The following is a 16,200-nucleotide window of genomic DNA, read 5'->3' on the forward strand; positions in this document are numbered from 1 at the left end:
AGAAGATTTGTTGTGGTTTTGTTGTATCAGGAAGCACATTTGAAGTTAGCTCGCTGGACTAATTTTGATTTAAGGTCTTACTTCGCTATTATAAGTCGTTATTAAGGACGGCTCTCTTTATCGATCATTGATTGCTTTTGCATCGCGAAGCTGGGGCGGGTTTCCTGCCTGCTTATGGCGTGTTTTTGTTTGTGATAAGATGCATTAGTCAGCTAAACTACAATAGCTTAGGGACAAGGTGCAGCATGAAACCCATGATAATGAGGTAAGCTGCAACGAGATGTTGTCACGAGTGTTTAAATTGTCTTAGCTCAAAGATTTCTAAGTGGTGTTTAACTACAGAGACTACAGAGATTTTAAACCTACGCAGTTTCCCTGTTCAGTTACCATCTATTCACACCAACTGAACCTAATGCAGTCTGAAATGCAGTGTTTAGTTTTTTTCGGAAAGTTATTTATTTAGTTAGTTAATGTAAGGAGAATTAATGAAAACAATATCACATTTCACGTAGACAAATATCGTTACCAATGGTGATGGACAAATTGACAGGTGAGGTCAGACAGGAGTTTCTCTGGTATATGATGTTTGCAGACAACGTTGGGATTTGTACTTAGAGGAAAGAGCAAGTGGGAGAGAACCTGAAAAGGTGCAGGTATTGTCCGGAGAAAAGAGGAATGAAAGTTAGTAAACTAAGAGGGAGAGGAAAGGCAATGAATGTCGATGGGCTACATACCTGGATTCAACCATCCAAAACAAGGCAGGTGGGGTGGTGTTACGAATGTCAGGGGCGATTAGTGCAGAAGGATACCAGCAAGAGTGAAAGGGAAGTTTTACTAGATGGTTTGCAAGTTAGACCTCCTTTCATTTATGGTTTGGAGAAGGCGGCACTGACAAAAAAAACAAACAAAAAAACAGGAGGCACAGCTGGAGGTGCCAGAGGTGAGAATGTTAAGATTTTATTTAGGTTTAGAGGTTTATTTAGGTTTAGGTTTATTTTGTTTAGGTTTAGAGCTAGAGAGTTAGAGAGGCAAGGCTGAAATGCTTTGGATATGTGGAAAGCAGGAGTAGTGGATGGATACAGAGCTGCCAGGCAGTAGGAAAAGAGGAAGACCATAGAGGAGCTTTGTTGATGTATAGTGAAAGAGGACATGCGGAGAGTTGGTGTGCCAGAGGACAATTCTGAGGGTAGGGTCCGATGGGGGCAGAAGCAGCTGAAAGAAGAAGAAGAAATAATGTGACCAAAATATTCTACATGAAGTATTTTATTATAATAGAATAATAACACACAATTTGATAAGAAAGGAAAATGTAGTGTAAAAAATATAGAATACTAAATTTGAGTGTAAGACTAACGGCTCAGTTTATTTTATTTGTGTTATTAGCATGATACCAGCTGTATTTATTTATACTACTGACAGTTTATATAACAGCTATCATCAGCACTATATCCCCAACTTAAATGTGCTATTCCAATCAATATGATAACAGTAATCTGATCTTGCTTTGTGCTCCGCGTAGGCAGTGTGTGCTTCATGGACCGAGTGGATAATGTCTGTGATCCTGTTTGCCTTTGTGGTTCGGGTCAGGGATGGACTCCCCCTGTCAGCCTCCACAGACTTTGAACACAACCGAGAGCTCCAGCAGAGGAAGCAGCAGATTAAGACCATCAGCAAGGCGCTGGCCCGCTTCCCCGACAGAGGGACCATTAAGGGCCAGGAGCTCAATATATAGTAAGCACGCAACAAACGAAAAGCAGCAGCAGCAGAAGCACACAGATTCATAAGAACCTGTCTAACTGCAAAAATGCACAACACACAGCCTTAAAGCAAATCGGCACGTATTTGATTTTGTGGTACGGTCGACATACGCAGTGTCGTCCATGTGAACAGAGGGGCATCCACGTCACGCTGCTTCAGGCTGTTTGTTTACTAAACACCTTTTCTCCTCTCACCTGTTCAGCTTCGTCTCTTCAGAGGGTGTATCCTACATGACTGTGTGTCACTGCAGCCTCCCTGTTGCTAAAGCCTTCTGCTTCCTGGAAGATCTGCGCTGGGAGTTCACAGCATGCTTCAAAAGCACTGTTGTTGCCTTGGCAGCCAGGCCATATCCATTTTTGGAATTTGGTGAGGGGAGCGAAATTGCCTCATATAGATTTGATAGTGTCTTTTGGGATTGCAAAAGTTTTTTCTTTCTTTTGCTTTAAATTTAAGATGTGTTAACACACAATTAAATAAATTAAATCTTTGAATTTACCTCTGAATCTTGCTGCCAACTGGCAGACAGCATTATTCAGAAGCTGAAGCAGCAGTACAACCACAGTGGTGGCCCGGCCCTAGAGGTGACTTTGGCAGAAGTCCAGGAGGAGCTGAGGATCCATCCACCTCAAGTAATAAACCTGGATGAGGTGGAGCTAACCAATGGCACTGCAAATGGGCACATGGAGCAGGGTCCTGGATCTGGTAAGGCTAAAAGCACTTGAAACAGAGCACTCTGCTTCCTGCCTTTGACAGCCAGTAGAAATTCTTTGTAATGCAGGAATGAGGATATTTTCTTGCTTCTCATTGTGTTTTCTTGTTTTGAAGTGTTTATATTGTTGCTTTCTTGTGTTTAACAGGTCAAAATCAAAGACTGGAACCAGTGACGGCCCCGGGCATCCTCTCTCTCATCCTCAATATCATGTGTGCGTCTTTGAATGTTATCCGTGGGGTTCACCTCATGGAGTACACGTTCCAGGTACAATTAGTGCTGGCATCTGATTACTGTCATTTCAAATATTATTGATGGTGCTGTTTACTTGGGGAGTCTACATGATGTGAAAAACAATCATAAGTTGTAACTTTCTCTCTTGCATAGCAAACCAGTTTGTTTGTTTGTTTGTTTAAGTCGGGATATTTGGAAATAGGCTTGCGTAAGCTAATTTTAATTACAGATAAGGTAAGCTGGCTGAACTGACCGCTGTGCATTAGCATTTTACGGTGAAAGCTGAGTTGTTATCATGAGGTGTGCACAAATTGGGTGAATTAATCAGAAATAAATGCAGCAAGCCGACTGAGACCGGAATTACAAATCAACTTTTTTAAAAGTTTATGTATTATTTTTGTTTTCGCAGGATGATTATGAAAGCATTTGGAATGTTGTGGCATTTCTCCTGGCATTTGCTTGCTGTGTTTTTCAGGTAAATAGTAGTTCACATAGTAGCTTGACTCTTGATTGCAAACAGAAATATGCTGCCGTCCATCTTTCTCTGACGCTTCTCCGTGTGAATCGCTCCGTAGTGCCACCTCTACCTTTTCCACTCATCTGTGAAGAAACTGAAGTGCTTCACTCTGTTAAGTGTGATCGTCCTATGCAACTTGCACCTGCTCGGCTTGAGAAACGCGTGGCAGCTCCTCTTCCACGTTTCCGTTGCCTCCTTGTCTACCGTGCTCATCCTGACTCGCAAAGTCCAAGACAGAACCAGCGACTGTGGCGTCTGAGGAGCGCAGGACAGCGAAATTTGTTGCACCGCTGCAGTTTTCAGTGCAGGCGAGAAAGAGTGAGGACGTAATCGGCTCGATCCACTATAACGAAGATGTCTTGTGGATTTTTAACAAAAGATTGAAAAAGTACAATAACAGGTTCGTATTTTCTCATGTGCAGTACGTACTCGAACTTTCTGTGCATTTGTGTACAACAAGAATATCGGAAAATGCAGTGATTTTTGGATTCTTAAAATGCTCCGATTAACCTCAAACCAGGAAAAAATGCATATGAAGAACAACACTGATGAATCCTAGTCAAGCCCAACTTTTAGGAAAAGTTTTGAAAGGAGATGGAAGAGCTTTTTTTCAGTCAAAGTTTTTCCCGTTATGTTGGTGGGTTTATAATTGAATGCATTTGTTCTCACACCCAGCTCAGTATTTCTGTTGTCACAGAGCACTGATTAGCTTTTCATAATCATTTTACACTCAGTGACATCAAGTTAAAATTGATTTCAGTTGTACTTTTCCCAGAAAATAAGATAGTCCGTCCTGCGCTGGTAGGCGTATGATAACTAAATTATTTAATGTAGCTTAACTGAATTACTCTATAGCCTAAAAAGGAAAAAAAAAAAATCAAATGTGTAAATAAAAAGCTATGGTTGCTCTACTTCTTTCTGTGTGGCAGTGCAAATATGGTTGATGGGTTTGGTTTATTTTGTTATATATTTTATAGCCAGTGCTCAGCTTCTCGTTGCAAAGGTTCACATTTAAGGGCTTCGTTATTTAGCAACTTCACAGTCTGTTCTGAAAGGGAATGTGTTAATCATATGTTCAGCTGTGGTTTGATTTTGAGGTTTGTTTGTTTTTTTAACAACGACTCATTTTAGACCCCTCGTTAGAAGAAAGTTGTTTCACCTCATCTCCAAAATAAGCTTGCATCCTTTCTGTTGATCTCTAAATTGTGATGATATCAATATGCTTGTTTTATTAAGCTATTGCTAAGGTCGGCCTTAGCTTTTCTTCCTGAGGCCTGTACTATGAAGAAAGTTCAACATACCAGGGTGTCTTTATGCTACCTGTTCACTTTTGCTAACGCTGGCATTCAGCAGTCACGTGAAGCTAATTATTGACTCCCTGAAGTTAACCCAGGGTCTCCTTTGGACCTTCAATTGAAAGGGGTGGTGTTGGCAGTATCTGACCAATCATAAACGTGGACAACTGCTGGCAGTATAGCAGCTGATTTTACAAAGGAAGATAAAATAATACAATGGGAGAAACATGAAAAGGTTAAACACATAAAAGAGACTGAAAGCAACACACCCACTGCAGACAAAGGAGCAAGATGAGTGTCTGCTAAATCCAGCTTCATAGTACGGGCCTTGCGAGTCTGGTATGCATTCACAAAGATTCAAAAAGAAGAAGCAAGCCCTTCTTATAAAGGTATTATTAAAATTCATAGACAAGAACATGAAAGGTTTTTTTTTAACTACCTATAACAGGATATTAAACAGCATATTTTGTATTGAATGTACGCGTTTCCAACAATAAGTAATCCTTCTTCTCCAGTGTAATTCCTATTTCATGTTTCCACATATGAGAAAGTATGTGAGCGTGTAAAAGCACTGATTATATTGCAGTTTGTTAGAAAAACTGCACTATTTATGGAGACAGTTATGGAAATTGTCCTTTGAATATGTTCCTGTTTTCTGTTTACCTGTTGGTTTGTTTCAAAAGCCTCTATTTCCTACGGAGTGGAGTAGATCCAATATTTGTTTCTCACATTGATGTAAACATAGAAATCTAGATAAATACCACTGCTGTGCTGCTGAAGAAGTAGACTAAGAATAATTTTACTGTCAGTTTTTGTTTTTCTTACGCACTCCGTTTTTAATGGCTAAAAGTTGCACTCAATATCAGAGGAAGTAGATCGTTAGTTTTATAGAGTTAGTTAAACATGTAGCATCAGGAATTATGTAAAATCCATCCTTTCTTTTTTAATGTTTAATCCCTTGTTCGAGGACTTTTAAAGGCTGCATTTCTTACAGCAATCCGAAGGTCTTTAACTTTATTGCACTGTTAGAGAGGGACAAAAAAGCTCATTAGTTTTATTGTAATGTAGCTTCAGTTTACACATGTGTGCCCTTTAGTAATGCTAGACTTTACTTTTTTCTCAAAAAGGTTGTTTTATCCTGAACTCCTGGCATTTGCTTGATGAAAAGCCTTTAGATTCACTGAAGTTCACTGGGGCTGCGAGGTTTCAAGTAGATTAGGGAATAGTGAACTGTTCAAACAACATAATTTTGTTTTTAATTGTTATGCTACTGATTAATTGAGTCCAACTGTTATATTGGCGCGGCGGGTATGTTCGCTTTTGATATCGGCAACTATGTATAACCATCATAAATAAAAATTAAAAAGTAAAGGAGAGATGGAGAACACGCCCTTCATCCATGGTATGAATGTTGGTGTTGGTGTAGTGTGTGAACCAGAGGACCCTCTGCAACATCTCTGTGGGCAGCATTAGTGTGAACGCCACAAACACAACCAGCTGATCTGAGTAGAGTCGGGCTGAGCGTAAACGAGTAATCTGCAACTTGTTGTGACAATAAAGCAAGATTATTTTTAAAGTACGCTGTCATGATATCTCAGTAAGGACTCATAAAGAAATTACAGATAACAAATGTTTGGGAACTTTATGTTTTGTGAAGCCAGAAGAAAAAATATTGTTCGGTATTGGTTTTAAAAATCCTATGCCTGTCAGCCGCTACTGGATATTTTGTGCGTAGGATTTTGGTGATGCTAATATTTTTGATATGTAGGAGGTTTTACTGATTCAGCATTTTCCAGTAGAGAAACTGTATTTAAATACACTGCTGACCAAATGATTTGTAACAAAATGTTTTTAAGATGTTGAACCAAACCATTTGGAGCATTTTTTTTCCTCTTGAAATGAAAACGAAGGATAAAGTTTGTTTTTAAAAGAAAACATACAGTACAAATGCAGCCTGTAACTGAAATGTGACAGTTTTCAAGTTTGCAGGTTAGAAAACCCTTTATGTTCGCGAGACCAGCCTGAGTCTCTAATCCTTGGATGGTTTCTCTTTTAAAATGAAGAACAGTTATTTGTATAAATTGTGGGTTTACTGTTTTGTGACTCTATTTATAATGATTGAAAATGATGGAAATGTGTCATTTATTGTAACTGCCAAAAACGCTTTTGATTACAGGGCATTTTCCCCATCTGGTAAAACTGACATTTCATTAATAAATAGTGTCTTTTTTTCCATTTCCTTATTTTTGCTTTGTGAGTTCATGGCAGGAAAACCTGCAGCAGTGATTGAACAGTACCAACATGAAAAATGTTAATTACTTTGACTAATGGGCCCATTTAACTTTTATATATGTCTATATGCAGAATTTTAAATCTGAAATTGCATGCAAAACAAATCAAAAAAGATTTTGGCCAAGTAACTAAATTAGAAATAATATGCCAATAATATGCCACAGCACACCTGAAACACTGACCACACTGAGTGTACTTTCCAAATATTACACCAGATGGAGCTCTTACAGTGTCAAAGAGACTTGCAGTCACTGACAGAAACAAACGAAACTCAAAAATGTTTTGAAGCTTTTAAACACATGGAGAATATTGTGGAACATCCCTGTGACACTAGATAATATAGTAAATATAGTTTTATTTATGTATTTAACATCAAAGATAGAATAAAGCCTGTTGGGAAGGGAGAAAATGTGCATAAAACTACTAGTGTTGAAACAAGTTACACAACACACTTGATAGAGAAGCTTTAAAGTTATGACATTAAACATGGACTAAATAAAGTCCACATATATCCTTACCAACCACTTTATGATATTGTTGTTCATTCAAATATCTAATCAGCCAATCACATTGCAGCAAATGAGTGCATTTAGTATTGGAGATGATCTGCTGAAGTTCCAACTTAGAGTCAGAATAGAGAAGAAAGGTGATTTATTTGAGTTTGAATGTGGGATGGTTGTTGGGGTCAGACGGGCTGGTCTGGTTATTTCAGAAACTGCTGATTTGCTGGGATTTTCCCACATTACCATCTCTAGGGTTTACAGAAAATGGTCTGAAAATATCCAGTGAGCGACAGTTATCTGGGTGAAATGCCTTTGTTGATGCCAGAGGTCAGAGGAGAATGACCAAGTTGATAGAAAGGCAGCACTCGCTCAAATAACCGATCATTACAACCAAGATATGCACATATTACTTTAAACCTTGAAGAAGAAGCAGAAGATGACATTGGGTGTCACTCCTGTCAGCAAAGAACAGGAAACGGAGGATACCGTTCACACGAGGTCACCAAAATTGGACAACAGAAGACTGGAAAAACTTCTGATGAGTTTTGATCTCTGCTGTGATATTTGGATGGTACAGTCTAAATTTGGCGTGCCCCCAACATGAAAGCACGGATCCATCCTGCCTTGTATAAACTGTTCAGGCTGATGGTGGTGTACTGGTGTAGGATGTTTTTCTTGGCACACTTTGGCCCTTCAGTACAATATGAGCATCATTTAAACACCGCAGCATAAATAAGTATCCTTCCTCACCATGTCCATCCCTTTATGACTGCGGTGTACCCATCTTGTAATGCTTGCTTCCAGCAGGATAACACAACATGTCATAAAACTCAAATAATCTCAGACTGGTTACTTGAACATGACCCTGAATCCACTATACTCAAATGGCCTCCACAATCACCACATCTCAATCCAAAAGAGCACCTTTGGGTTTGGGTGTTTTGTGTCACGGATGGATGCGCAGCCAACAAATCTGCAGAAACTGGGATGCTATTATGTCAGCATGGACTAAACCTATGTGATGAATGTTTCCAATGACGTGTTAGTGAGGAATAAAGGCAATTCAGAATGCAGAAGGATCTCCAGCCTGACCTTATGAATGTGTCGATTCAGATTAGCTGGTGCTGACTCGAACAAACAATATGCTTTTTATGCCATAAAAGAAGCCTTAGAAGATTAGGGTGTAAACACACTGTATAGGATGTTTATATTAAATCCTCAGAGTCTTTGTTTCTAATGAATATTTTAGAATATTACAAAAAAATCAGGCTTCTTTGACTAAATGTAAATTGATTTTTAAAAAGAAGCTGTTTACAGTAAATTGCTGTGTCTGGGAAAATTAAGCATTCCACATTAGGGTCAGTGTTCAGAGTCATTGATGTGCTTTTCAGGGGTTTAAATCTTTATGCAGCTGAAGGTACAGGACCAGCCTTGAGAGTAATGAGAAAAGCTGTCAGTCTTTTATTAAATAAAAATAAAGTGTCTTGTATCTGTTCTTCTCTTGTTGTTGGTGTCTGAATCTTAACATTTGGTCCAGAACATATTCAGCCTTTGATGCCAGGCTCTCCAGAGATGGGAATGATGCTAAAGTAGTTTCATTGAAATGTGCATTGGTCTTTAAAGATCTTTAGCCTAAAACTATATCACGTGTCTATTTAATATCTGAGAGTTGAACCGATGAAAGTATCCTACAACTCTGACAGATTGTCTCTGTTTCCACTAATTCAAAAGCACTGACATATTTGTGTTATCTCTGTAAAGCACAGTCTTTTAAGTGTTTATCAGTGTTCTCGCATCGAATAAAGAAAGAAATATTTGAAGTTGCAACCTAGAAAGGAGCTCACATATAATCCTGCAGTGCCACATTGCATCTAAATTAAACAATGAGTGTCAGATGTTATCCTCATTAGCAGAGATTAACCCCTTTTATCCTAATTGGCGGGGGCTACTGCTGTCGAGAAGCTCTCTTTCCCCTAACAAATAGACGTAACAGCTGGGTGGTCTTGTTGAAGTGTTTATGGCTCACATTTCTTTTGCACTTCTCCTCCTACATGTTTACAGAACAGCAGCACTGTTTGCCTTATCCGCTTTGGGTGATAAACAAGTTTACAGAGTAAAAAAGGCAAGCTGTGGTTTGAAGGTACTCCTGCTGCACGGTGTATGTTTGCATATCCCAGGAGCACTTGTTCACAGGGTACTTAAAAATCCTTATTGTTATATAAATGGAATTACATTTTAAAAATCTGAATGTTAATTGGTTTAACACATGTGTTGAGAGAGTGCATGTAAAATGTGAGCCACAAGTGGAGCGTTCCAAATAAGTTGGAACAACCATGGCTTGTGAAACCTTTGCACAGGTTCCTAAAGCGCAGAAGTATTCACTAAAAACATTCCTTCTGATGTGTGTGCTAGTTCCATTATTAGGTTAGTTTTTTGGATAAAAGACGGGTAAGTTTGGGGGTGTTAGTGGTTTGATCGACAATAGACTCGTTTCAGTTTATTCAGTACCATATTTTTGGGATTATAAGGCACACTTATCGACAGTGCGCCTTATGTACGAATTCTGGTTGTGCTTACTGACCTCGAACTGATTTTATGTGGTACACGGTGCTCAAAAATCTGTCAAAAAATGTTTTAGTACGACTTTGGTAAGCTACGGAGCCGCACCGCTCGATGGATTGTCGTAGCATTATGGCCACTGTAGTCAGGAGCCTCACGGAGTAATCTGGGTCCAAAACTCTGTCCGCTTCAGGTCCCAAAGTCAAACGAGCACTGCGGCATCACTGAGAGTTACAAACTGTCTAAATTATTTTGTCTTTAATAAAATGATCAGCGTTGCTGCTTTACCAGGTGTAACAATTAAGTTTAACATCCAGGCATCCATGAAAACAGAATTTATTACATTTAACGGAGTTAGAAGTTAACAGAAAGTTAGCTCGCTAGTTTCCACCTAAACATGATATAGCAGAAAACACAGAAAACCCAAAAGTAGTAGATACATTCATCTATCCTCGTAAACATACAAGTAAAACATAAGTAAGTAAAATCTGACTTCCCCTAAAACCTGGCCAAACCCACCTTAACATCAGCAGTGGGATTGGAAACATTACTTAGAGAGGTTCTGATTGTAATTTACACTTTTATAATGACGTCCATTTAAATACATTCAAAGGTGTATTATTGACATGATTTGGTTAAATTTAGTTTTTCAGTTCGAGAGGGTTAACATGACTGTGACCGCAGAAACTCACCAAATAAAAAACGTTATTCAGAAGTGTCCTGTTTAATGCGATTGCAGGGTCCGGTCTTCTGAAATAGGACTGTATGAAATTACTCTCAGATTTAATCAAGGTGAGTCACTCTGGCAGCCATTTCTATCCTTTTAATCTTTGTCTCAGGTTCACTGCTCAGCTGACAGCCTACACTTTGGCCTTTCCCATTAATTTCAGACGCATCATTCATCTTTCATTCCAGGTGCCATGAGTGTTACAGTCTCCCTGTGGAGGCCTTCAATATCAAAAGTGTAAAAAAATATGATGAACTTTTCTTCTTCTCTCTTTATTTTATTAGCTGTGGGCAGCAATGAACTTCACCTTTAAAGCTTACATTTTCCTTATTGTATTTGTGACTACAGTGCAGGTTTTTAAATTAACAGATTTCTTGGTTGCTTAGGGGCATATCAACACACAAAATCATCTAAATCCTCCATGATACACTGTCGAATTCAAACCCTATGTCTTTAGATTTTGGAGTCTCTGTAAGGAAGCACTTATTATTTTCATCCAGACACCTTTTCAGTTTTGCAGTCTGCACTCTTTAGATGTCTACTGTTGCAAAAAATAATGGCTAAGGTTTTACATTCTCATCATGTTCCAGCTGTGATGTGGTGAATCTAAGTCTGGGACTCCAAACCTTAAGGCAAAACCACATTTTCCTCATGCTTATCATATGTTCAACAATTCAGAAGCCCTGAGTCTTTGATGTTCCTTGCTCAGGGATCCAGCTTGGCCATTTCTACACAGAATAATATAGACATACAAGTTTATTTTTATGCCACTTGGATTTGAAGCCTATCAGACAGAGTTGACTAAGGATCCATGTCTGCCATGGATTGATATTATAACTCATGAAGCTGACAAATATTCAGTTTTTTTAAGGACTTTAAGATGTTCTCTGTAAAGCTGAGCCTCAAAGTTCATTCTTGACTTTTTAGAAACAGCGGATGAGAACCAGTTTCACCACAAAGTCAAGTTATCTGTTGCTGGAGCAATCAGAATGGTGATAGAGTTTAGTGAATTGAAATCGTAATTTGCTTGTTCAATTAATTGTTCCCTGATGAGTTTGTGAATTTTTGGGACAGGGGCTACAAAAGGCTGGAAAACTAAGTGGTGCTAAAATGAAACAGGTTTCTCAGAAGTAAAGATAGAATAGAATAATCTTTTAATTGTCCCACAAGGGGAAATTTGGTTGTAACAGCAGCCAAAAAGACACATATACAAACAAACAGTACACAGGACACAGAACAGAACCATACAAAATTTTTCTTACATATTTACATTAAGGACAATGGTTACTATAAATAGAGTACTGTACAGTTATTAAATGAAATAAAAATAACTACAGGTAAGAGGCAAACCAGGTTGTGGTACGAATTGGTTAATTAACTTATTGCAGTTACAGCATTGATGTAAACATCTATGTTTGTTGGGAGCAGTTCTGGTTGTACAGTCTGACAGCTGCAGGGAGGAAGGACCTGCGGAAACGCTCCTTCATGCATCTAGGATGCAGCAGTCTGTCACTGAAGGAGCTCTGCAGTTCAGCAACATTTACATGCATGGGGTGGGAGACTCTGTCCATCAGAGATGTTATTTTGGCCAGAGTCCTTCTATCTCCCACCGCCTGCACTGGGTGCAGGGTGCATCCCAGAACAGAGCTGGCCTTCCTGATGAGTTTATCCAACCTCTTCCTCTCAGCTGTCGATAAACTGCTGCTCCAACATACCACACTGTAAAAAAATGACAGATGCCACCACAGAGTCATAGAAGGTCTTTAAAAGCGCTCCCTGTACTCCAAATGACCTCAGCCGCCTCAGCAGGTAGAGTCTGCTCTGACCCTTCCTGTAAAGAGCATCAGTGTTGTGGCTCCAGTCCAGTTTATTATTCAGGTGAACACCCAGGTACCTATAAGAGTCCACTATCTCAATGTCCACTCCCTGGATGTTCACCGATGTCAGTGTGGTGGGTCTGCGTCTCCGGAAGTCCACCACCAACTCCTTGGTTTTCCCGGCGTTGATCAGCAGGTGGTTCTGCTGACACCAGTCAACAAAGTCCAGAGTCCACTGTCTGTACTCTGAGTCGTCCTCACCTGTGATGAGGCCGACTATGGCAGAGTCGTCAGAGAACTTCTGTAGGTGGCAGCGTGGGGAGTTGATGATCAGAGGAAGTTCAAGATGAACAGAGGTTCAGCAATCTGCAAAAAGAACAAAAACAACACACAAAAAACAACAATGAAAGTGTCTACAAATTGCGGAACTATTTCAGAATAATAAAAAAAAAAAATTGTGAAGACTTAAAATCTCTCGTTATCCACAGCACATAACATCTTTGAAAGATTCAGAAATCTGGAGAAATCTCTGTGCGCAAGGTTGAAAATAATATTGGAAGCCCATTATTATCAGGCCCTGAGATAGCACTGCAGGAGAACAATCTCCTTTTACAAACTAAAGAACTGCTCAAATAGATGAAGACCTGGTCAGCATGGTGATTGAGGACTCCCAGCCATTTAGCATTGTGGAGGACAAAGGATTCAAAAGATTTGTTAAATCATTAAATCCTAGCTATGTTCTCCCCACTAAAAAGGTCATAAAAGCAGTGAAAATTTAGTTTTTACAGAATAAAATGTGAACAGGCAGGACTGAGGCTCAAAGCCTCAGTGTGTAGCTGTCCATACCTCAACGTTACAAAAGCACAACTACTGTCCACACCCCAACCACACCTCACCTCACAGTAAATGATCATTTCCATTTCAAGCATTTCCAAATAATCATTTCCCATACTGCCACTATAAATATCCACAGTATACTGCCATCACTACAATATACATGTTTTACACACTCCTTTTGTTGTTGACATTTACAGGCTGTGTGCAAAATGCCACACTCTTCAAATTCATGCCAGCTATTATTTTTACGTCCAGTAGGTGTCCTGCTAGAGCAAATGAAGCTTCATGAAGCTTCGCGTTGGGGTGAACCAATTGGATGAAAAGCTTCAGTGCTTCATGGGGCTTCATCTGCCCATCACTAGCAACAATTGCTCCCACCCAGCAGTGTTATGTGATGGCTGTGTGCAGGCAGGAGAAGGACCCAAAGTGCAGACTCCGGAGACAGAAAGTAACTCAAAACAGCTTTAATGCTGAACTCAAAAGGGTAACAAAACTAAGACTACAAAATACACCTACACAGACAGAACACACAGCAAGGCAACACGGACACAGAGAAACACAGGGCTTAAATACACAGAGGGAGCAATCAGGGAATTGGTAACAGGAGGGAAACACAGCTGGGGCAAATCAGGCCTAACGAGACAAGGGGAAGCAACCCAGATACATTAACATCAGACATGGACTTTCAAAGTAAAACAGGAAACACATAACACCGACTGAACAAAAGACACAGACTCACATGCAGGCAGAGGGAACAGACCAGGGCAGACAGACACTGACTGGACACGGGGATATATCAACTAAGGATTACACAGCGACATAAACCATAAGACATAACTCTAATGAAGAAACCAAAGAATAGAAATGATAAATAATATAATAAACTCAAAACCCTGGGTCAACGACCCAGGCATCCTAACAAGCAGAAGGCCCTGCATATTTCATAGTGGTAAACTTAGTCTTGTCCCAACTTTCTTGAGATGTGTTATTGCCATCAAATTCAAAATGAAGTAATATTTTTCTTAAAATGCAGCATTTTCTCAGTTTAAACATTTGATATGATTTCTATGTTCTGCTGTGAATAAAAGTTGGGTTGCGTTCCATTTTATTCACATTTTTCTCAGCATACTGATGGTTTTGAGCCTCTGAAAATGGGGGGCTGTGAATAAAAACGGCTGTAAAGCCTAAACGGTTATTGCAATACTTTTGCTATAGCGTTTGAATTAAAGCTGAAAGTGCACTTTTCTAAACATCTTTTCATGCATGTAAAGAGCACGCGTTGAGCTCTGTGTGTTTCATTTGCCCTTTTCTGGTGTTGATGTAAAGCCTTTTAAAAAAATACTCCCCATAATCCCATTACTTTACTCTTTTTGCTTTCATCCACCTCCTGTCCTTTTATAAGAACACAGAGATAGACAGAAATTGGCTCTTCTATCAGTCCCACACTAACCGCTCCTGTGTGAGCTATCTACAAAGCTGCTGCAAATGAACATTAGAAAAGCAATCAGATGAAAAGTCATTATTTCAAAACACAGTCTGCTTTTTAAACAGGTATTTTAGTTTTTTCTTTAGTTTCTTTTTTTTAAATTTGAAGTTGGACGTTTGGTGGATTCACGACATTGCTGCAGGGCTTTTAAATCTAAATCTGATAATGCAAGAAAAAACTATTTTTGGATACAGTTGTGCGTTAAGAGTTAATTAAATTGATTTAGCTGCAAAGAAATTCCACATGAAGGCACAAGAACTTTCAAACAATACAAATACTTGACCCAGACAAGACTTTAAATGCTATGTGAGTAATAATTTCCGTTGATGAATTGTGCATTCATTTCATACGTGAGATCAAGCTTCCCGTGATTGTATAAATGTGTGGTGTAATTTCCCAAGCTTGTTTACACCCAGCCTGGTTAGGCATGAATCATGCCCAACCAGGCAAATGTGCTGGTGGTGATAAATCACTGTATGTATACTGAATATGAGCACATGTGTTTCATTCTAATTAACTGGGGTGTGATTTAATCATAGCTGAGCATTTATTTTTTTAAAAGCAAGATGAAAGAGCAGCTCGGCAGCCATAGAGATCGAAAGGAAAAATGACATCCTATACCTTACATTACAGGTGTCAGAGGTTGCAAACTGAACTTTGACCTCAGTGATTGATCTGCTTGTTTCTGTTACTCTATGTTATAGAGCCTGGCTTCAAAATGTAGATGAAAAGAGTCCCTTCATGTGCTGCAACTTGTTTTAGTATCCCACATGATGATATAAGTTTACACAAAATGCACTTTTAGCATTAAATCAGCATTTTGACATCACACTGGTGGAGGTTTACTTTAAACCAGGGGTCTCGAACTCCAGGCCTCGAGGGCCGGTGTCCTGCAGGTTTTAGATGTGTCCTTGATCCAACACAGCTGATTTAAAGGCTAAATTGCCTCCTCAACATGTCTTGAAGTTCTCCAGAGGCCTGCTAATGAACTAATCATTTGAATCAGGTGTGTTGACCCAGGGTGAGATCTAAAATCTGCAGGACACCGGCCCGGCCTGGAGTTCGAGACCCCTGCTTTAAACTAATATATATCCCATTATTATGATGTTAGTGCAACAGTGCTGAAAAAAATACGATATTTTAGCACTGAACATCTCCTTACGAATTTCAGGTGGATATCTTCTGTGTTTCTGAAGTGACAAGGACTCAAAAATACTCAAAAATTCAAAATTTTGACCCATATGTGCTGTAAGTTTTCATGGTTTATTTAAAGATCCCAAAGTTATTTTACATTAATTAAATAAATAGTGAATCAGCTGGTTGTGAGGGGGTCAGGCGGTGGCACTGATTGAGTTTTCAAAAGAGTGACCTAATGGCATTGCCTTTATTTATGATGTAAGGGCAGTTATGCAACATAAGTATTTTACCTGTAACAGATTTATTAGACTACCTGTCATAAAAATAAG

The 16,200-nt window shown here is 39.2% G+C and overlaps 1 protein-coding gene across 2 annotated transcripts; it reads left to right on the plus strand.

The window, feature by feature from the left end:
• Positions 1 to 16: 16 nt before the first annotated feature.
• Positions 17 to 8,475, plus strand: sec22c (SEC22 homolog C, vesicle trafficking protein). Of its 2 annotated transcripts, none has more exons than XM_005912289.3 (7): positions 17 to 265; positions 1,520 to 1,731; positions 1,961 to 2,124; positions 2,281 to 2,460; positions 2,616 to 2,734; positions 3,111 to 3,176; positions 3,277 to 8,474. In XM_005912289.3, the coding sequence occupies exons 2-7, from the start codon at positions 1,550 to 1,552 to the stop codon at positions 3,475 to 3,477; spliced, it is 912 nt and encodes a 303-aa protein (XP_005912351.1). In that variant the 5' UTR covers positions 17 to 265; positions 1,520 to 1,549; the 3' UTR covers positions 3,478 to 8,474. The 2 variants fall into 2 exon arrangements, with proteins under 2 accessions (XP_005912351.1, XP_005912353.1); XM_005912291.3 differs by lacking the exon at positions 17 to 265 and adding an exon at positions 285 to 940 and having other exon boundaries at positions 3,277 to 8,475.
• Positions 8,476 to 16,200: the final 7,725 nt, after the last annotated feature.

This window comes from Haplochromis burtoni, unplaced genomic scaffold (genome assembly GCF_018398535.1).
Source record: "Haplochromis burtoni strain Fernald_Lab_line unplaced genomic scaffold, NCSU_Asbu1 Contig_1, whole genome shotgun sequence".
Lineage (NCBI taxonomy): Eukaryota > Metazoa > Chordata > Actinopteri > Cichliformes > Cichlidae > Haplochromis > Haplochromis burtoni.

Coding starts and splice junctions, on each gene's coding strand:
- sec22c (XM_005912289.3), top strand. CDS start 1,550: ATGTCTGTGATCCTGTTTGCCTTTGTGGTTCGGGTCAGGGATGGACTC. Junction 2,735..3,110: donor TCATGGAGTACACGTTCCAG/GTACAATTAGTG, acceptor TTGTTTTCGCAG/GATGATTATGAAAGCATTTG. Junction 3,177..3,276: donor TTGCTTGCTGTGTTTTTCAG/GTAAATAGTAGT, acceptor ATCGCTCCGTAG/TGCCACCTCTACCTTTTCCA.